Below are 21,508 nucleotides of genomic sequence, written 5' to 3' on the forward strand. Positions count from 1 at the left end.
CTACTTTGTTTGGCCTTTCAAAAGAGGACGATATCTGCTTCGTCATGCCTAGAGCTGATCTGTGCTGGTCGCTGAGGAAATACATCAACTTCGTGCTGTGGATCGCCGGATCGGCTTTCACCGTGGATGAAGCGTAGTCCAGCCCGGGGTCGTCACATGTGGTTGCCGCAAGCCCGCAGGCCTCCGCTCACTCAAGGCCGCGGTGTGTGACGCTGTTTCGTTGTGAAAGCGAAATTACTTTGTTTGGCCTTCCAAAAGAGGACACTACTAGAAACCGGTGGTTAAGTTGTATTTACAACACTGTTCCAGAACAGTTCAACCCAAATATTCAGATGTGTGCAGCACATTTTATGGAGGACTGTTTCCTGATCCTGGGAGAGTAGACTACAATGCCGGCTGTTCTGACTCACAGACTGTAAAGTTTTTTATATTTAAAGAATTTGCCACTGATGATTCAAACGCGAGTTTTGAGCAGTGTAGAGTAGCGCTTGTTGTTAGTCATCACAATCACAAATGCAGACATGGTTTTATGCTTATGCGGCGCGATGCTATGCAATGCGTAAAAAGACAGTATAAGTCATTATAATCTGTAATTATGTCCCCACTGGATGCAACAAATGCCTCGTTTGTAATGGGTTTTATTGGTTCTGTCTCGTCATGCCGGGAGACGGCATCACAGTAGGGTAAGGGGCGTAACATTTCTGTCACACGCTTGAGGTATTCGGCCAATCACAACACACTGGATAGCTGGCCAATCACAGCACACCTCGCTTTTCAGACCAATGAGCTTTGTAAAAATCGACGCGTTTCAGAAAGACGGGGCATAGAGGAGAAACAATAATGCACAGTATGTGGAAAAGGCCAATCAGAGCACACCTCGCTTTTCAGACCGATGAGCTTTGTAAAAATCGACACGTTTCAGAAAGGCGGGGCATAGAGGAGAAACAATAATGTACAGTATGTGGAAAATAATGTGTTTTTTTAACCTTAAACCGCATAAACACATTGCATTACACCAAATACACAAAATAATGTTCTTTTTAGCAACATCATATGACCCCTTTAACACACTAATTTCAGATACAGCCATGTACAACACAACCCTGGCTCCCCCCAAAACCGGTCCTCCCATCAGCAATCAGCCAGGTCAGATTTCCCGCTGTTCCTGAATCAGTCATATGTTGAGAACCAGCAGTTTCTGTTATAACCCATTTGAATAAACTTCACTCACCTTTTCTGGAGTGTAATTTCATCATCAGGTTATCTTTCTCTTTATCCCCTTCTTAGGGGATGACCCCACCCACAAAGTAGATGACAGCAACACCCGGATCCTGATTGGCTGCTTGGTTGCCATCATCTTCATCTTAGTGGTCATTATTGTTATTATACTATGGAGACAAGTGTGGCAGAAGATGCTTGAGAAGGTGAGAGGCTTGTGTCTGGCAGAAGCTTCAAATAAAGAAGCTATTTCAAATAAATGCTTTTCTTTTGAACTTTCTGTTCATCAAATAATCTTGAAAATAAAATGAATCACGGTTCTGAAGGATCATGTGACACTGAAGAGTAGCATAATGCCTTCTGAAAATTCAGCTTTTCCATCACAGAAATCAATTGCATTTTAAGATAAATTAAGATAGAAAATAGTTATTTTAAAATGTAATATTAAACAATATTACTATATTCCAATATTACTTATATGAACATAAAAGACTTCTTTTAAAAACATTAAAAACCTTTTTAATTTTGCCTAATTATGTGTACAGTTAAGATGTCATATGATGTCTTTAACTCAGAATGTTCCCACATGAACTTCTTGCATAAATTGTTCATTTTGCACCAGACCTTAACATATAAAACAAGGTTGATTATGACAAGCTTTTATTGTAGTCTTACTGCATGACCCCTAAACAGTGTGATGCTATTTTGCATATGAATGAAAAAAAACAGTAATGCATAAGTGGATTGTAAATATGATTTCATAGATATATATTTTAGCCTTTTTTAGCGTTTTTCACTAAACATCCTTCATTCCAGGTGTCTCGGAGGATGCTGGACGATGAACTAACTGCTAGTCTGTCAATACAGAGTGAGACCTTCACCTATAACAACAACAGCCCCTCTTCAGTGTCCAGCGAGCAAGAGTCCAACTCTACCTATGAGCGCATCTTCCCTCTGGGACCCGACTACCAAGAGCCATCCTGCCTGGTTCGCAAACTGCCCGAGTTTTCCCAAACCTCAGAGGACACCGGTGAGTTCCAGAAGCGATGTATGGAGTATATATGGGTATTCCATACATATTATGCAATAGCATATATACATGTTTATTTTTCTGCAGCTTCAACAAATACAGCTTCCAAGTCCGCTCCAGCCAGTGTACAAGAGGGAGTCCCACATTACGCTGAGGCAGACATCGTCAACCTGCAGGGTGTAACTGGGGGCAACACTTACGCAGTGCCCGCCCTTACCATGGACCTGCTGTCAGGGAAGGATGTCGCTGTGGAAGAATTTCCTCGGAAGCTGCTTACCTTTAAAGAAAAGTTGGGAGAAGGGCAGTTTGGAGAGGTCAGTTCTCAAATAACAAACAAAAATCTTCATTTATGAAAAAACTCCTATTCTATATACTGTTCAAAAGTTTTCAAATGTAATTTATTCCAGTGATGGCAAAGCTGAATTTTCAGCAGCCATTACTCCTGTCTTCAGTGTCACATGATCCTTCAGAAATAATTGTAATATGCTGATTTGGTGCTCAAGAAACATTTATTATTATTATTGTTATTATTATCAATGTTGAAAACAGTTAGTTGTGCTGCTTAATATTTTTGGGGAAACCACGATACATTTTTTATGAATCTTTGATTTATTGAAAGTATAATATTTATAATGTTTATTAAAATTGAAATCTTCTGTAACATTATAAATGTCACCTTTGATCAATGTAATGTGTCCTTGCTGAATAAAAGTATTATTTTCTTTAAAAAACATACTGACCCCAGACTTTTTGAATAGAGCATGTTCAATGATTTTAAATCAAATATTTAAATCATATCTGCCCTAGTGAACAATAAATATCCTAAAATGTATTTGAAATACATTTATTTAATGCTAAGTATACTATAAGTACATTTACATATTTATGTATATATATGTTTTGTATACTAAACTGGTAGACTGCTAAATTGAAACAACTAATTTTGTGCTTAATGCACTTTAATTGTGCGGAAGTAGTGCTGAAGATTAACTAAAGATATACTTAAGTATATTTGATTGTGCTTAAGTGGAGCTATTGCAAGTAAACTTTAGGTACACTTTAAATATCTTGCATTTAAAGATCGATATTATTCAAAGATCATATAATCCTCATCAATAGTGACATTAAAGCACATTTTAGGTTCAATATTAAGAAATGTGATTTGTGCACAAGTAGTACTCCAAATAAAGTTTAATTATGATTTGTATATCAGTAAGTCTCGAGCAATATGTCAGTAAATAGATTTGAACTATATTTGAAATAAATGAATTTAATGTTACTTTTTTACCAGGGTGAATATGCTAAATGACTGTTTTTGCGTGTTGCCAGGTGCATTTGTGTGAAGCAGAAGGCATGCAAGATTTCATGGATGAGGACTTCTCCTTCGATGTCATTGAAAACCAAACAGTGCTTGTAGCTGTTAAAATGCTTCGAGCGGATGCAAATAAAAACGCTAGGTTTGCAAGCCCAAATGTCACAGTCATGACTTCCATAAATTACAGTACAACACTGTCACTGCATCCTAATGAACATGCATGCTGTTGCGTTAATATTTATGAATTTCCATTCTTGAATTTTTATACTTTACAGGAATGATTTCTTGAAGGAGATAAAGATCATGTCACGATTGAAAGACCCCAACATCATCAGGCTGCTGGCGGTGTGTATGAGCTCTGACCCTCTGTGTATGATCACAGAGTACATGGAGAACGGAGACCTTAATCAGTTCCTGTCTCGCCATGAGCCTGAGGGCATGATCGCTCTCCTCAGCAATGCTCCCACAGTCAGGTAGATGCCAAACATTTTCAAACATTACAGTGGTGGACTGTGACTCTAAATCCCTAAGAATTAAGATGGACTCATTATTATCATTATTATGAACAGAAACGGAAATCTGATGAATCAACAAGCAACATGTTATTGCTAAACTGAATTGTTAGGTAATGTTCTTAAGCACACCAGGTTATGACTCACATTCTGCTTTAACTGTTTCAGTTACAGTAACCTACACCACATGACCTCACAGATTGCTTCAGGCATGAAGTATCTATCATCACTCAACTTTGTGCATCGAGACTTGGCCACACGCAACTGCCTAGTAGGAAAAAACTACACCATCAAGATCGCAGACTTCGGGATGAGTAGGAACCTGTATAGCGGAGACTACTACCGTATCCAGGGTAGAGCGGTGCTGCCCATCCGTTGGATGTCCTGGGAGAGCATTCTTCTGGTCAGACACATTCACAACCTAAAGAAATTATAAATTATACTCTGAAAAGTCTCCTAGAAGAATACTTTTTGTATTTTTGGGCTTCAAATGAATCTCTAGTGATCTTGCTGTGTGTAAAAACAGATTCTATGTCTATAAAAGTCTGACACATGATGATTTTTGTCCTTACAGGGGAAATTCACCACATCCAGTGATGTGTGGGCTTTTGGCGTAACCCTTTGGGAGATGCTTACCTTCTGCAAAGAGCAGCCTTACTCACAGCTGTCAGATGAGCAGGTCATTGAAAACACAGGAGAGTTCTTTCGGGATCAAAGGAGACAGGTACAAGTATATCTGCTTATCTGCTTTTGTGTAGAGGTGGATGAGATCTGATTAAACTGATCTTATTTATCCATACATTTATCATTAAGGTTCTGTATTGACATCCATGGTTTTAACTTTTAACATCCATTGAACCTTTTCATTGCACTTAAGATTCTTCATAGTCAAAAACGTTTGTTTGGTTTGCTCTTCACACTAAGAGAAATAACAGTTCTTTTAACCCTCCTGTTGTGTTTAAAACCTTGGTAGAACTTTTGTGTTGGGGTCAAATTGATCCACATTGGTGCAATTTACTGAAAATCAACACTATGGAAAATACAAATGAAAAACACAGGATTGCTGTAAAAACAGAAAACCTCTATTGTAGCTTTTTAGAGACTAAAACAATCAAATATGTGAGAAATATAATAATTAACCAATGTGTTTGGCGTTAGTTTGACCCATATATTGTTACATTCAAAATTAACTGCACAGACACAAAATTAAAAAAAGAAAGAAGGAAAGAAAGAAAATAATTTTAATATTTAATGCTATTTGTATTTACTTTGTCTGGGGGAACCCAAAATGGTTCTTCTATGGCATCACAACAAAAAAACCCTTTTAGAATCTTTTTTTTTTTTTTAAAGAGTGTACCACTTCTTATTCTCAGATATACCTGCCTCAGCCACCAATGTGTCCTGACCCTGTCTACAAGCTCATGTTGAGCTGCTGGAACAGGAATACCAAAGAGCGTCCATCCTTCCAGGAGATTCATCACACGTTACTGGATTGCAAGCCGTAGTGTCCACTTATGTGCCAGCCTTGGCACTTCCAGAGACATTTCAGTGCGCCCACAGGACTCCAGTCAACTGTACACCGTAACACATACTTATATGTTTCCGTATATAAGTGAGATCAGAATCTATCATTTTTCTGTAGCAATTTTCACTGTGAGTGTGCAAAGGCAAACTGATATATATTGTAAGATTGAACTACACCCCGTAACTAAGTGCCTTCAGCTGGCTTACAATACCTGGGCAGCACTAGGACAAAGAAAATGTAGCAATGAATTTAGGCACCTTTATCACAGAATAATTGGATTTTACACACTGTGTATTTTCTCCAAATAACTCTAAATATTCTAAAATAGCCATTAGAATATTTTTGAATAGAAAGAGGAAATGCCAAAAAACAAGGTATCGGCTACTAATGCGCCTTTTATTATTTCCAATTTAATGTTGTTTTCAGTATTTTGAGGCCGAAGACAGCTTGAATGTAAATAAGAATCATTAATTGACATTCAGATTCACCTTCGGTTTTATCTTGATGTCTCTTGACGTTTGTGTATATTTTCATCTCATTTATCGAAAATGCTAAAGTATTTTATTATTTTACTTTTTTTTTCTTCTTTGTAGTAAACTGCAAAGACCACTTGCACTCAAGTGGATTAACAGAAAGCCAATTTATCTGGTTGTCACAGAATTTCAAAATTCAAAATCATAAAAATTCAATTAAAATTGTACATGTAAAAATATATATTAGTGTTATCCTGCAACTACCTATATATTGTGTTTATATTTAAGCGTACTGCATTATATACGTGTTTTGCTTTTCTTCTTGTTTTATTGTCTAAAAAAATCTTGTTAGGGTGATAATGGTTATTATTTAAGTCCATTTCATTTGTGCTCTTTTATTTTTTCTTTGCTCAAAACAACTTTTGCATTTCAGCATAATGAGCTATGAATAGCCATAATTCTTTTACAGAAATGTCTTACAATATTTGCATGAAGTTGGATGAAATCAGATATAGTTATATTACTGAATGCTAATTTCACATTTTCATTGCATTTGTCCTATATTTTCATCTAATCTCAAATTAGGCCAAATGGGGTAGTAAGTACATTTGTTATTACCAGCTAATTTTGTTTATCTGTAAAAAATATTAAAATAAGCTTATTTTAAAGCTGTTTGTCTTACTTTTATATCAGAGTATATTCTAGGTGGTGCTGAATTGCTATAGTTTGGGATAAATACTGGATTTGTATTGAACAGATGCACTGTGATGGTTTACAGTAAGTTATGATATGTTTTGGCATGTGAAAAGTGCTGCAAATGGGACACTCGGAAATCTGTTTTGTAATTAACTTGTATACATGTAAATCATTTTTGTAAGGTCATTGTATATGACCATATTTTTTAAAATGTGTGCACCTTTTGGGGTTGGTTGAGATATCTGCCAGTCTATAATACGTGTTTTGGTTGTGGGTTTGAAAGTCATTTATCTTTGTGTATAGATTAATTTTAGCATTCTTGACATGACTGATGAAGTTGCATTATAGGTATGCTTTAATTCTGCACTGTTTAAATGTTTTATCAGCTGGTTTTTCAACAAGTCTATTAAATGTTCTTCCTTCAAACCATAACCACATGAACCAGTAATAGCCCTTTCTGAGGCTTTGAGTTTGTTTACAAAAACATTCCACTTTATAAAACAGATTTGTGAGGAGAGGAAAAATTAACATTTGTCATATTCTCTATATTGACAGCATATCACAATGCATGGAAAAACTGGTTTTTTTTTTTTTTATTCATAGCAAAATTTCCTTTGGGTGATGCTTATTCTTTCTAATCTATGCTTTGTACTGTATTTTTTATTAGCAGTCCTCTAACAATTTTTCTCTAACAACCTATTGTATATGTTAGGAAACTGTACATAAGATAATAAATTGATGAACCTTTAAACTTGTTGTCTAGACATTTTATAATTATAAAAGCACGGATTTCATACTTTAACAGTAATAAAACCTGTATTTGTATACAGTACATGAGTGAATTTGACATTTGTGTACAGCCTTGAATGTATCAAGACATTCATTTTAACATCGTTTGTACTCAAATATTTGCTTTTTAAATCGTTCGTTTCGTGCATTGGTTACCTGTCAAATAAATATGATTTTAATTGTGAGGAGAGGAAAAATTAACATTTGTCATATTCTCTATATTGACAACATATCACAATGCATGGAAAAACTGGGTTTTTTTTTTTATTCATAGCAAAATTTCCTTTAGGTGATGCTTATTCTTTCTAATCTAAGCTTTGTACTGTATTTTTTATTAGCAGTCCTCTAACAATTTTTCTCTAACAACCTATTGTATATGTTAGGAAACTGTACATAAGATAATAAATTGATGAACCTTTAAACTTGTTGTCTAGACATTTTATAATTATAAAAGCACGGATTTCATACTTTAACAGTAATAAAACCTGTATTTGTATACAGTACATGAGTGAATTTGACATTTGTGTACAGCCTTGAATGTATCAAGACATTCATTTTAACATCGTTTGTACTCAAATATTTGCTTTTTAAATCGTTCGTTTCGTGCATTGGTTACCTGTCAAATAAATATGATTTTAAAATTCAGTTTCTGAATTTTCTGCTATCGCATTTCTTTGGATTCCGACGATTGGTTAGCCTGGTCTGACAGTGGCTAAGTCTGGATTGGTCAGGGTAGATGTCACGTCACAGAAAGGAAACATCTGATTGGCCGATAGAAGTGTGACCTCCAATCACACCATGGCGGCTGTGCAAACTCCATCCATACAGACACTGGTGAAATACCACGTTAGAAACGGTTACGAAGGGAAAGTACAGTATCACAGGTAGCATAGTCATATATTGTATGAATGTAAAGATAGGATGAAGAAAGTAGTGTTGGTAACCGGTGCAAACAGGTAACGAAACTGTTTGTATAATTGCTTTCTTTACAGTTTCACATCACTGTTTTAAATGTCATTCTGTTATTATTGTAGTGACAACTTTTAGGTTATTTTTTAATAATGCTATTTTAAAACAACAAAGAAACCGAAAGGAAGAAATTAGGAATATTTTGTTTATAAAGTGTATTATTCTACAGTTGTTATATTCTGTATATATAACCAGTAGTTGAGAAAACATGTTGCATAATGTCTCTTTTTCTCTGCATGTTAATGTTCACTCCATATAACCCTGTTTGCATACATGTGTATGTTCACTCCATATGAACCTGTTTACATGCATGTGTTTATTGTGCGTTCAGTGGTATTGGCCTTGCTCTGTGTGAGCGTCTATTAAGCCAGGATGCCCAGCTGCAGCTCTGTCTGGCCTGCAGGAACATGCAGAGAGCTGAGGCTGCCCGACAGACTCTTCTAGTGTCTCACCCTCAAGCTCAGGTTACTCTGCTGCACTTAGATGTGGGCAACATGCGCTCTGTGCTCAGTGCTGCTGAGGAGTTCAAGCAGAAGTAAGACATCCCAGTCCCTGTTTGCCAAAATACACTATAATTTTGATAGACTTAATGCTTTTCATACAGTTTTGTGACCAGGGGGATGTCAGGCTCTAAAAAGCTCCATAATAGTAATCCATTGACTCATCCACTATATTCCAAGTCTTGTCAAGTCGTCTCATAGTTTTATGTGAGGAACAGACTAAAATTTAAGTTGCACTGCACTGTAGTTCTGAAATCTCATTTGTGCTTATTAAAATTTAGTACACTACAATTAGTAAGCATGAATCAATGCTGTCTGAACTGTTTGGGTACTTTTGAATTCCCTTGCATAAATTTATGCAAAATTAAGCAGATTAGGTGTCACTTAGGAGCACATTTGAAACCTCCAGTCTGATTAAAGTATAACATTAAATAAATGATATAATATAACGGTAAATAAACTTTAAAGCGTTATTTAACTTAAACGTGTTTAAAACGTCTTTTTTTCCCTCAACAGGTACAACAGATTGGACTATTTGTATCTCAATGCTGGTATCATGCCTAATCCCAGGGTAGATCACAAAGCCTTTTATAAAGGCCTGTTTTCTAGGTACAGTATTTCTTTCTTTAACACTGCCGTTTCAAATTTTTGGGTCAGTAATTTTTGTTTTTTTATTAATTTTATTCAGCAAGGATGGATTAAATTAATTAAAAGTGACAGTAAAGACAGTATTATTATTATTATTAGTAGTAGTAGTAGTAGTATGTTTTATGTTTTCAACATTAATAATAATACAAAAAATAAATGTTTCTTGAGCACAAAATCAGCATATTAGAATGATTTCTGAAGGATCATGTAACACTGAAGACTGGAGTAATGGCTGCTGAAAATTCAGCTTTGCCAATAAATTACATTTTAAAATATTCTGAAATAGAAAATATCATTTTAAATTGTAATAATATATCACAATATGATGCATGGTGGCCATAAGAGACCAAAGACTTCAGATACAAATTTTAAAAAATCTTACTGTCCCCAAATTTTTGAACAGTGGTTCATAGTTTCTAAATATATTCTATAAAGCAAGGTTGTGCTCCAACATTACATTCCTCAACTGTAAATCTGATATTACTGTCATATTATTTACTACACTTGAACATAATAATAAAATACAGTACATAACCTGTGCATACTATAAAAATTTGTATACATATATATACATATAATACTCGCATAACCAGATTAACCAAAAATGTGCTTATAATGCATTCATCATGCATCAGCCAGTGATTCAGTATTATACTTTTCATAGCATTAATTGTTGCATACTGTATATACTTCTTTTAACTTAGTATAAGTTAGTGTAGTTATTATTATATATGCACGTGTGTGTGTGTGTGTGTGTGTGTGTATATGTGTATATATATATATATATATATATATATAATGAAAAATGATGTCGGTTAATTATTTTTTCAAACTCAGACTCATTAGCCTTGGCTCTTTTTCTGTGAAGAGCTTATATCAGAACAAATTTTTAATGACCACACACTACACAATGACCCCCCTACACATTTATATTACATGCAGGATGTTCGGGTCCACTGGACACGGGGATAATAAAAGTGTGGAAATTTTAGGTCCTGTGAACCTTCACTCTGTCCTCCTACTGCAGTGTTTCTCAACCCTGGTCCTGGGCGCCCCCCAGCACTGCACATTTTCTGCCCCTGCCGTTCCTGCACAAGGTTGTAGAACTTTAATTCATAAATGTGATCTAACAAAGGTAAAGGGCAAATATTAACCATATATGCTGTTTATATTGCTTGTAATTGGGATGAAGTATAGATCTGTTGAGTATTTTATCAAAATTGTTTGATTGTGTTGAATTAAAAACCCCAAAATGCAACTGGCCCACCAGACCCACAAACACTGGCTGAATAATTCATTGTTATATTTTTCTTCCCATCAGTAATGTGGTTCGCATGTTTGCCACGGGGGAGGGTCTTCTGACCCAGGAAGATAAGGTCACACCCAATGGTTTGCAGGAGGTGTTTGCCACTAATCTTTTTGGTCATTTCCTTCTGGTAAGTTGATGGATTAGAAATGAGTGTGTTTCTATGACCATACATAAAAATAAAAATGTTTCTACGTTATTTCCATAGGAGCATAGCTGCGGTAGAACACTTCACTTTTTTCTGTCTTTTCCATGCAACGCTATCAAACAAATCATCTTCCTCTAAAAGATCTCCTGGAACAATATTTCAACCATAAATGCCACAGGATTCATTTCACTGTTGTTAACAACTTGTTCCCTGGCAGCTGTCCCAATCAATAATTCATCCGAACATCTCTAGTGCTGAAGTTATTTTGAGTCCTAAAATTGCAGCCCTGTGCTTCTTTGTGAAGTGTTGCTGTTTGCTAATTGAAGAGCTCATTCATTTGCTCTAAAGCATCTGGTCATCAGTGCTGGAAGTCGGGCAGCAGCGTTCTTTCCTCGTGCTTCTTTATACAGTTGTGTTATTGTGGCTCAAGTGGCTCAGACATTAAAGTTGCAGTAGATATGACACTCCATGTCCTCGAAGGCCAGACAAGACATATCAATTTTCTGCTGGGACGGCACCGAGTGAGGCTTGTATTTCTTGTCAAGTTGACCTCTGGTTCTCTCTCATCCCACACACTGAAATTCTTTTTGATTATTTTATATATATATATACACATACAGGTGCATCTCAATGAATTAGAATGTCAAAAATGGAAATCTTGTGTTACAATATACACTACCGTTCAAAAGTTTGGAGTCAGTAAATTTTTGTCTTTCTTTTTTTGAAAGTAATGAATACTTTTATTCAGCAAGGGTGTGTTAAATGGATAAAAAAGTGATAGTAAAGACTCATATTGTTAGAAAAGATTTTAAAAATCTACATTACTGTTTAAAGGTTATATAGATATTTAAATGTTACAAAAAGAATGTTGTTCAGTAAATTCAATTTTAAATAAATGTTGTTCTATTTAACTTTCTATTTCTCAAAGAATCCAGAAAAAACACTATAACATAACATAAGCAATACAACTGTTTTCAATATTGATAATAAAATTATTTCTTTCTTGAGCACCAAATCAGAATGTTAGAATACTTTCTGAAAAATCTTGTGACATGTGACTGTCTGGAGTATTGGCTGCTGAAAAATCAGCTTGATATAAATTACATTTTAAAATATGTTAATATAGAAAACAGCTATTTAAATTTTTAATAATTAAGTTTTTACTCTATTTTTTATTAAATAAATGCAGCCTTTGTGAGCATAAGAGACTTCTTTCAAAAACATAAAAAGAGTAGTGTATATTTTTCTTTTTTAATTCATAATTTATATACAAGTCTTTTTTATGGCTCAGCTAATGGTGAAAGTTTATGCACTGTTAAAAATCAAAAGTTGAGAAAACTTAAAATTTTATAAGTTTTCTCAACTTTTTGTGGTATAAACTGAATACAACAAGTTGAGAAAACTCAAAAATCTCCTGAAGCTGGTTGCCTTAAACTTTTAAGTTTTCTCAACTTTAGATTTTTTTACAGTGTGGCCAAACAATGGAGGCAAAATTGTTTAGCACTTTAAATGGTGCAGAAATTAAGCAGTACAATTCCTGATCCAACTGCATTTTTTGCTTCTGTGACAGGTGAGAGAACTGGAGCCCATATTGTGTCAGATGGACCACAATTCTCTAGTGATCTGGACATCCTCCAGTAATGCCCAGCGATCGGCTTTTAGTCTAGATGACATACAGCATCAGAAAGGCCGTGAGCCCTACAGCTCCTCGAAATATGCGTCTGATCTACTTAGCTTAGCCCTAAACCATCACTACAACAACCGTGTAAGTTCACAGTTCCCTACAGAAAATGGTTTATTGCATGGCATGTTTCATACCGTAATAATTAATGATTATCATAATTGTGATTTAGTCATGAATACTAGTGATCTGTTCACAGGGTTTGTACGCATCAGTGATCTGTCCTGGGCTGGTCATGACTAACCTCACCTATGGCATTCTACCATCATTCTTCTGGACTCTCATCATGCCTATAATGTGGCTTGTAGGTCCTCAATTTACTTTACTTTTTGTATATCAACACAATAATAGGAAAGTCACACAAATCTAACATTGTGTTAATGTCCTGTCCTATCTCATCAGATAAGGATATTCACCAGCACTTTTACCCTCTCACCTTACAATGGAGCAGAGGCTTTGGTAAGTACCACCACCACCACCACCACAAATGTTCATAGCATCATCAAGTTTAACCATGAATAATTATTACAATTTATTGAATCACTTCATAGAACTACTGAATTGTATGACAGTGAAACGGTAAATGTTTCATAGTACAAGGAATGGAAAAATGAAGTCAAGATGTGAAACCGCTTTGATTCTAATAGTTTTTGAAGCTTATTATTGCATGTCATTTGGAGAAATGACTCAGTTCATTCACAGTTGTCTGTGCCTCATTGCTTTCTCCTAGTCTCAGTTTTCATCTATTGTTTTTTATTACACAGTTTTGGCTGTTCATGCAGAAACCTGAGTCACTGGACCCGATGGCCAAATACCACAGTTTGACCTCTGGACTTGGAAACAATTACACTCAGCCACACAAGGTCAGAACTGACAATCAAGTTCCCTCACTCATCTATTTTTCATGCCTGTTTTAGTCTATTTTAAGCCTATTTTAAATCCAATTTTATATAGCACATTATAATCTGTAGGGTTTACAGTATATGCTTTGTGATTTGGTTAGTTCTGCAAGGGAATCCATGGACTTTCATGTTTCTCAGCTGTTGAACTTGTTCATACTATTCATTACTGATACTTTCCATAGTTTAACTGCTTTTTGTGTGTTTTCATCAATATCCATCTGAAAACACACAAAAAGCAGTTAAACTATGGAAAGTATCAGTAATGAATAGTATGAACAAGTTCAACAGCTGAGAAACATGAAAGTCCATGGATTCCCTTGCAGAACTAACCAAATCACAAAGCATATACTGTAAACCCTACAGATTATAATGTGCTATATGTAGCACTTTTTTAGCATTTTTAGCAAATTTGCATTAAATTGATAAAAATATGTAAAGATATTTATAATGCTACAGAAGAATAAATGTTCAGAAAATTCAATTCTTTTGAACTGTCTATGCATCAAAGTATCCCGAAAAAAACATTTTCAGTTTCCAAAATAAATAAATGCATAAGCGACACAACTGTTTTCAACATTGATAATAAAATGAAATGTTTCTTGAGCTCCAAATCAGAATATTAGAATGATTTCTGAAGAATCATGTGACTGTCTGAAGTTAAAATTGCTGCTGAAAATTCAGCCTGATATAAATTACAATTTTAAATTGTTACAGTTATTTTAAATTGTGATGAAATTTCACAGTTTTTTTTCACAGTTTTATTTTTCAGTTTTTACTCTTATTTTTTATTAAACACAGCCTTGGTGAGCATAAGAAACTTCTTTAAAAAACATAAAAAAAACTTACCAACCCCAATTTTTTGAATGATAATTTATCTATTCATAATTTATATATATTTTTAGCCAGTTTCATTTGTTCCTAGAGTGTTGTTCCTTGTTGTGTTGTTTAGGGCAAAGTCTTTTTTATGGCTCAACTAATAGTGATAGTTTAGGGCAGGATTACCAGTGTAGCCAAACAATGGAAGGCGGAAACAGTATTTTTGTAATTCTTTTTAGCACTTTAAATGGTGCAGAAATTAAGCAGTACAATTCCTGATCCAACTGCATTTTTTGCTTCTGTGACAGGTGAGAGAACTGGAGCCCATATTGTGTCAGATGGACCACAATTCTCTAGTGATCTGGACATCCTCCAGTAATGCCCAGCGATCGGCTTTTAGTCTAGATGACATACAGCATCAGAAAGGCCGTGAGCCCTACAGCTCCTCGAAATATGCGTCTGATCTACTTAGCTTAGCCCTAAACCGTCACTACAACAACCGTGTAAGTTCACAGTTCCCTACAGAAAATGGTTTATTGCATGACATGTTTCATACCGTAATAATTAATGATTATCATAATTGTGATTTAGTCATGAATACTAGTCATCTGTTCACAGGGTTTGTACGCATCAGTGATCTGTCCTGGTCTGGTCATGACTAACCTCACCTATGGCATTCTACCATCATTCTTCTGGACTCTCATCATGCCAATAATGTGGCTTGTAGGTCCTCAATTTACTTCATTTTGAATATCAACACAATAATGGAAAAGTTACACAAATTTAACATTATGTTAATGTCCTGTCCTATCTCATCAGATAAGGATTTTCACCAACACTTTTACCCTCTCACCTTACAATGGAGCAGAGGCTTTGGTAATTACCAGCACCATCACAGACATTCATATAGCATCATCAAGTTTAACCATGAATTGTACTCCATGAATTTTGAACTTCTGAATTGTTCAACGGTGAATCTGTACATGTTTCATACCGTAATAATTAATGATTATCATAATTGTGATTTAGTCATGAATACTAGTGATCTGTTCACAGGGTTTGTACGCATCAGTGATCTGTCCTGGGCTGGTCATGACTAACCTCACCTATGGCATTCTACCATCATTCTTCTGGACTGTCATCATGCCAATAATGTGGCTTGTAGGTCCTCAATTTACTTCATTTTGAATATCAACACAATAATAGAAAAGTTACACAAATTTAACATTATGTTAATGTCCTGTCCTATCTCATCAGATAAGGATTTTCACCAACACTTTTACCCTCTCACCTTACAATGGAGCAGAGGCTTTGGTAATTACCAGCACCATCACAGACATTCATATAGCATCATCAGGTTTAACCATGAATTGTACTCCATGAATTTTGAACTTCTGAATTGTTCAACGGTGAATCTGTAAATGTTGCATAGTACAAGGAATGGAAAAAATAAGTCGAGATGTGAAACCACTTTGATTCTAATAGTTTTTGAAGCTTAGTGTTGCATGTCAGTTGGAGAAATGACTCCGTTCATTCACGGTTGTCTGGGCCTCATTGCTTTCTCCTAGTCTCAGTTTTCATCTATTGTTTTTATTACACAGTTTTGGCTGTTCATGCAGAAACCTGAGTCACTGGACCCGATGGCCAAATACCACAGTTTGACCTCTGGGCTTGGAAACAATTACACCCAACCACACAAGGTCAGAACTGACAATCAGGTTCTCTCACTTATCTATTTTTATGCCAATTTTAGTTAAATCCAATTAATAATAGGCTTCCATTCTAGTCTATAGGGTTTATATGTTTTGTGATTTGGTTCATTATACAAAGGAATGCATGGACTTTCATGTTTTTCAGCTGTTGATCTTGTTCGTACCATTCATTACTGATACTGTCCATAATTTAATTGCTTTTTGTGTGTTTTCAGATGGATATTGCTGAAAACGTGTCAGAGGCCCTCTATGTGAGGCTATTAGAACTTGAGGATACAGTGCGGAAGAAACTGAGAGACGAGGATGTAGATATCAAAGCAAAAAACTAAATATGGACACAAAACCTCATGCATTCTATCGCTTTAGAACACATTTCCATCTTGAAATATTCACTAAGGAATGGATAAACTAGATATAGATAGATTTAGATAGATAAATAGATTTTTCTTAATGATCTTTAGAAACACAATATGAAATGATTATGATAATCTAGCATGGCTATAAACCACATCACGTTCTTCACTTATGTATTTACAAAAAAGTAATTTTATGCAGTTGGCAGACACTTGCATCCAAATTGACTTGCATTGCATTTAAGGTGCACATCAGTTATTGCTTTCCCTGGCAATCGAATGTACGACTGGCTTTGCTATCACCATGCTCTACTGTGAGATACTTATAAGTATTGTGCATTCCAAGTTGAATGGTTTTTACCATTGTAGTCAGTTTCTGACTCTGATGAAAATGGGACCACAAATCTGTCATGTATTTTTAGCTGTTTTTAATGTCCATTTTATTGTGCCCCCAAAGGGGCTTCTTCCAAGATGTTCTGAATAATATATATATATATATATATAATAGTATGGTGTCACTGCTGAGTGATTTGGGCCAAAATCAGCACAGGCTGTGAAAAAGGAAACTAAATCTGCTCTTTCCAGTGAATAAAAATGTATGTCTGGAACTGTGTACATTTTATAATTAATAATTCACCCAAAAAGTATAAACTCTTTATAGTGTTTGTTTTAAGGTTTCAATTGAACTTTCTTCCTACAAACAAAAAATAAATAAATATTGCAATCCACTCGCAGTAGATACATATGTGCAACTGAGACTTTCTTTTACAATCTATTCTTTTTTTCTGTGTTAGCTCTCAAAGTACAAAGCAAATGCAACAAAGTAATATGAAGTGCCTTGTAACAATTTATTTAACTACATAGCATTAAATTAATATACATATCAGAAACTAATGATTGTAATACTCTGGATGAGAGTTAGCAATGTAGGGAGATTGCAGATATTGATGGGTTGCCATGATGACGAAGATCATAAAGACGCACTTCCCTGTGTTAATAAAGAAACGTGGATGCTGAAACTTGACTTTGTATGCTTTGTTAATAAGTTTAGAGATTTTTGAATACATGTAATACGACGGCTTGTCAGTCTTACCTTTGTCTTGACGCTGGTGTCCTCTGGTTACCCGTGCAGATGATTGGGTAAATTACTATGAATATAACTAATGAAGCTGGAGCATACTTTGTGATGTTTTCTTTAAACTTCACAGTATTAATCCACAATATAGGATGATGAAGCGATGTAAGTGCGTGTCGGTTGATCCAGCAATTCGTGGCTGGTTAAATGTCGTGTATGTAGCGGCTGAGTTGTTTCCACATCTTCAGGATCCGCAAAGATTTGTTGCAGAGGGACTTGAGAAAAACTGCTCGTGTCGCACTCTGTTTGAAGCCGCTGAGTTTAGGGTTGCAGAATGCCCAGACCATGCCACAAAAGTACGCAAAAAACGCTGACATCACCAAAAACATGAGCGCATAAGACTCAATCATCGCCTCCGTCACCACATTCTGCATCCTTGCGCGCCGAACAACGCATACAAATACATAAACTGTGAACTGGTCAAAGTCCATTTAGCTGAATGTCCGTGAATCACGGTCGTCTTCAGTCCTCCTGCGCGCTTGAGCATCACAATTGAATTGCTTCTGTCTTTATGACAGTTCAAGGAAAGTTTCGCACTTCATTATGAAGCTTTGTCTAAAGAGAAATTAGATTGTAGGCTACACTGATGTTAACGGTATGAGAGGGCACGTGGAGAAAAACACTGTTTTAAACTAGTATTTAATTTGACCCCTAGGCGTATTACTGTCAGAAAATATGAGCATTAACAGTATCAGTTCTCACAAATAAAGTATTTGTGGTGGAAATTGTGATAATTGGACACTGACTTACTTGTTTTGCTTGCTCTAAGGATGATTTCATAGCTAAAATACAATTAAATAACATTTTTACACTTTTTGAATAACTTGAATGACACACAATAAATTATTCTGCTCACCAGTGATATTTACTTTGATATTTCCCCACACATCAGGGATTATTTTAGACAAAATTGTTCTTTATTGATTTTTCTGAATTCCATTATTTCAGGCAAACCGCATCAACGTTAATTTAGAAGCTTGTTTGGTGCACACCAAGGTTTCTTCACACTTAAACTGCACTAACAGCGTAATTGCACCAATGTTTTATTTCAACCAAACCTGCCAAGTGTGAACAACACACCCTTACACAACCCCAAACCTGTATGACTTCTGTGTAAAAGAGGAATTCTGAGAAATTTCTCAATATTTTCCATACAATGGAAGTCAATGTTAACCAAAATAATGATGACATAAGTGTGAGTAAATGATGACAGAATTTTAGGTGAACATGAGTCTGGGACAAGGGTAAAACAATAATAATGCATACATAAAAATCATTTTCAAGTAGTAAATAAAAGATAAAAGCAATGGAAAAAGTTTTCAAGATCATTTTTATGTGATCATGATATAATTAGGCCTACTTTGTTCACCTGGTCCTGGTAGACAAATAGGCCTGTAACAACATCATCAACCTATCCTACTTTAACCTACCCTATTCAGACATGTCTATAATTAAACTGCTAAGAGAATTCAAGCTTTGCACTCAATAATTAACTTGTGACAGGACACATTTTTGTCACAAAGATTGCTGAATGCCTGCTTTGATAGGGTTACTCCAGTAGTCCAAAACTAATTTGAGCTGTTTAGAAGACCAGTCATGGGGTCATATGACCTGACATATGACCTTGCAAGGGGTATTAGGGGTCTGTGTCAATGAGTAAAACACTTTTTATATACTTTATGTTAAAAAGGGTGCTTTACTCTTCTATTTTAAGTTAATTCATTGACAGTTATAGCTTTGACACTACTACAAAAAGTAAGTGAAATATTTAGATTTATAGATCTTTACGTAATCTTCTATCTACAATAATAGATCATTTTAATACAATGACAATACAAACGCCAATCTAGCAAATAACAATGCTGAGTCAGTTCTCTCTCTCTTCTCTCTGGAGTATATTGTGCGACTACATGTCCCATACGACTTTGCGGCCAGAGTCCCGGATGTCTTTTACGCCGGAAGAGAAGCGCGAGTCTTTTCCAGCCATCTTGTGGCATCTTGCAGCGAAGTGCTCGCTCAAGCCCCGTAGAATCGGAGGAGAATCCTGCTGAAAGGGGGCCATCATGCCCGGACATCTGCAAGAAGGTTTCTGCTGTGTCGTAACCAATCGGTTCGAGCAGCTATTTGATGATGTAGAGGATCCGTTTGAGGTGTTAAAGCAGGCAGAAAAGAAGAAGAAGGACGCGACCGCTCCTGGTGCCGCCAAGACCGCAGCGCAGGCTGCGAAGCAGTCCAAAAAGGAGTCACAGAAAGAAAGAAGAAACCCAGCTCCCGAGAAGAAGGAAGAGACACAAGCTCCCGTTCCTCTCAAGAAAGATGGTAAACATCGCTTGCATTGAACTCGTCATTTGCTCACACTTGTCATATGTGAGTAGTCTGCAAAAGGAGCTACTAAGCCCATGAGGTCACGCACATCACTATTGTTGATGAACTGCCTGACATATCTCAAAAACTTCCAGCGCTTTCAGCAAATATGCTTTTTCGCGCCGTACATTGTTTCTGTGTGACGCACGTTAGTGAAACCTGTTGCTGCTTAATTATTTTCTAGATCCTTCATGAACTGCAGGCCTAATGGTAACCATCAGTTTGTTTGTTAAATGTCGGGTATATTTGTGCATTTAACTCAACATACTAGTAAAAATGTCCCATTCAGTGCTAAAAAAAAACTGTTTATTGATAGTCTCCGAATGCACAGTCAGTTATCGCATGGGTTTTTATTAGCGTCGAGCAGCAGTGCAGCTCCAACCTCGTGTTTGAGGCAACAGAGTCCGTTCTCGCAGACATGACACTCCCATTGAAAACCCTCCTATTGTTGGCCTCCTACAACGCCGGTTTTTAACTTAATTACGTGCTTTAAAATTGTGCCGGTCTGAACTATTCTTAAGGTAGGGCTGTCAAAGTTTTTTTCGGGTGTCGGTGGCCCTGACTGATCTGGATGAGAGGAGGCAGAGACTCGTGAACAGGTGCGCGCGGGCGCGTGATCAGCTGTTGGGTCGCGCGAGAGCGTCTATTTCTGTAGGTGGAGGGTGGGATCAGTCAAGAGGCGCAAACCATTGTTATCGAGACCCACAGCGTGGGTTTTATTGCTTTGCTAGTGTGAAAACTAAGTATAGAAAAAAAACACGTCCCCTGCGCAAGTAAATAAGGAAAATAGACAATTTAAAGCAGTCCAGCTGAAGAAGTAATAGAATAATAGTGTGTATTTACATCGTTCTTCCCTTTCAGAGAATTTCGGTATTGTCCATTTTTAGTTAAAAGGATAGTGTTTCTAGAAATTAAATGTATTAACATCCTCGTGTTGTTTTAAAGCTTTATGAGATACCCCTTACGGAAATTAACCATGGTTTCATTGTAGTAAAAGTGTAGTAACCATGTTTTTTTTGGCGTATTGAATACCATTTGTATAACCAGTTTTACTTCAAATACCATGGTTAAACTATTGTTAGTTTAGCAAAACCATGGTTAATTTGTGGATACCATGGTTTAACTATAGTAACCATGTTTTTTTGTTTAATTTGTAGTAAAACCATGGTTAATTTTCGTAATGGACTATGACGTTCACTTTTTTTAATAAAAGTGATTGGTGGCAGATTCTGTAATTCAGCCTCTAGAGTTACACTAATGAAAAGAGTAACACTGTTTTGGAGCAATTTTGAGGGTGAGTGAATAATGACAATTTTTGTACTTGTCAATCACATTAATTGAAGTGAATTTTATATGATTCAGATTAAGACAACGCCTTTTGTTCTAGTGTCCCCCCCCCCCCCCCCCCCTCCCCTT

At 35.9% G+C, this 21,508-nt stretch overlaps 4 protein-coding genes across 7 annotated transcripts in view; all 4 read left to right on the top strand.

Annotated features, from left to right (window-relative positions):
* The window catches only part of LOC107724144 (discoidin domain-containing receptor 2-like), a 35,001-nt gene extending 28,925 nt beyond the window's left edge, over nt 1–6,076 (top strand). The window contains exons 9-17 of one of the 3 annotated variants that reach the window (XM_016532948.1): nt 1,081–1,146; nt 1,288–1,424; nt 2,035–2,248; nt 2,336–2,562; nt 3,578–3,705; nt 3,839–4,036; nt 4,244–4,478; nt 4,650–4,799; nt 5,449–6,076. In XM_016532948.1, coding sequence (XP_016388434.1) covers nt 1,081–1,146; nt 1,288–1,424; nt 2,035–2,248; nt 2,336–2,562; nt 3,578–3,705; nt 3,839–4,036; nt 4,244–4,478; nt 4,650–4,799; nt 5,449–5,580 — 1,487 coding nt within the window. In that variant the 3' untranslated portion in view covers nt 5,581–6,076. The remainder of the gene's footprint in view (nt 1–1,080; nt 1,147–1,287; nt 1,425–2,034; nt 2,249–2,335; nt 2,563–3,577; nt 3,706–3,838; nt 4,037–4,243; nt 4,479–4,649; nt 4,800–5,448) is intronic. The other 2 variants (XM_016532950.1, XM_016532949.1) reach the window with 2 other exon arrangements.
* Nucleotides 6,077–8,366: 2,290 nt separating this feature from the next.
* LOC107724130 (3-keto-steroid reductase-like) lies at nt 8,367–14,703 on the top strand. The gene is made up of 9 exons (XM_016532931.1): nt 8,367–8,514; nt 8,859–9,062; nt 9,544–9,636; nt 10,997–11,111; nt 12,700–12,894; nt 13,010–13,114; nt 13,213–13,269; nt 13,575–13,673; nt 14,662–14,703. Exons 1-9 carry the CDS (start codon nt 8,480–8,482, stop codon nt 14,701–14,703), a joined length of 945 nt encoding a protein of 314 aa, XP_016388417.1. The 5' UTR covers nt 8,367–8,479.
* Nucleotides 14,704–14,808: 105 nt separating this feature from the next.
* On the top strand, nt 14,809–17,308 carry LOC107724135 (3-keto-steroid reductase-like). The gene is made up of 5 exons (XM_016532937.1): nt 14,809–15,031; nt 15,147–15,251; nt 15,348–15,404; nt 16,130–16,228; nt 16,456–17,308. The coding sequence occupies exons 1-5, from the start codon at nt 14,867–14,869 to the stop codon at nt 16,567–16,569; spliced, it is 540 nt and encodes a 179-aa protein (XP_016388423.1). The 5' UTR covers nt 14,809–14,866; the 3' UTR covers nt 16,570–17,308.
* A 2,357-nt stretch (nt 17,309–19,665) lies between these two features.
* Nucleotides 19,666–21,508, top strand: part of serbp1a (SERPINE1 mRNA binding protein 1a) — a 9,740-nt gene continuing 7,897 nt past the window's right edge. For both annotated transcript variants that reach the window (XM_016532940.1, XM_016532941.1), the window contains exon 1: nt 19,666–20,047. In XM_016532940.1, coding sequence (XP_016388426.1) covers nt 19,792–20,047 — 256 coding nt within the window. In that variant the 5' untranslated portion in view covers nt 19,666–19,791. The remainder of the gene's footprint in view (nt 20,048–21,508) is intronic.

This window comes from Sinocyclocheilus rhinocerous, unplaced genomic scaffold, assembly GCF_001515625.1.
Source record: "Sinocyclocheilus rhinocerous isolate Xijiao unplaced genomic scaffold, SAMN03320098_v1.1 scaffold935, whole genome shotgun sequence".
Taxonomy (NCBI): Eukaryota; Metazoa; Chordata; class Actinopteri; order Cypriniformes; family Cyprinidae; genus Sinocyclocheilus; species Sinocyclocheilus rhinocerous.

Coding starts and splice junctions, on each gene's coding strand:
- LOC107724135 (XM_016532937.1), top strand. CDS start 14,867: ATGGACCACAATTCTCTAGTGATCTGGACATCCTCCAGTAATGCCCAG. Junction 15,032..15,146: donor ACCGTCACTACAACAACCGT/GTAAGTTCACAG, acceptor ATCTGTTCACAG/GGTTTGTACGCATCAGTGAT. Junction 15,252..15,347: donor TCATGCCAATAATGTGGCTT/GTAGGTCCTCAA, acceptor CTATCTCATCAG/ATAAGGATTTTCACCAACAC.
- LOC107724130 (XM_016532931.1), top strand. CDS start 8,480: ATGAAGAAAGTAGTGTTGGTAACCGGTGCAAACAG. Junction 8,515..8,858: donor TTGGTAACCGGTGCAAACAG/GTAACGAAACTG, acceptor TTGTGCGTTCAG/TGGTATTGGCCTTGCTCTGT. Junction 13,270..13,574: donor ACAATGGAGCAGAGGCTTTG/GTAAGTACCACC, acceptor TTTATTACACAG/TTTTGGCTGTTCATGCAGAA.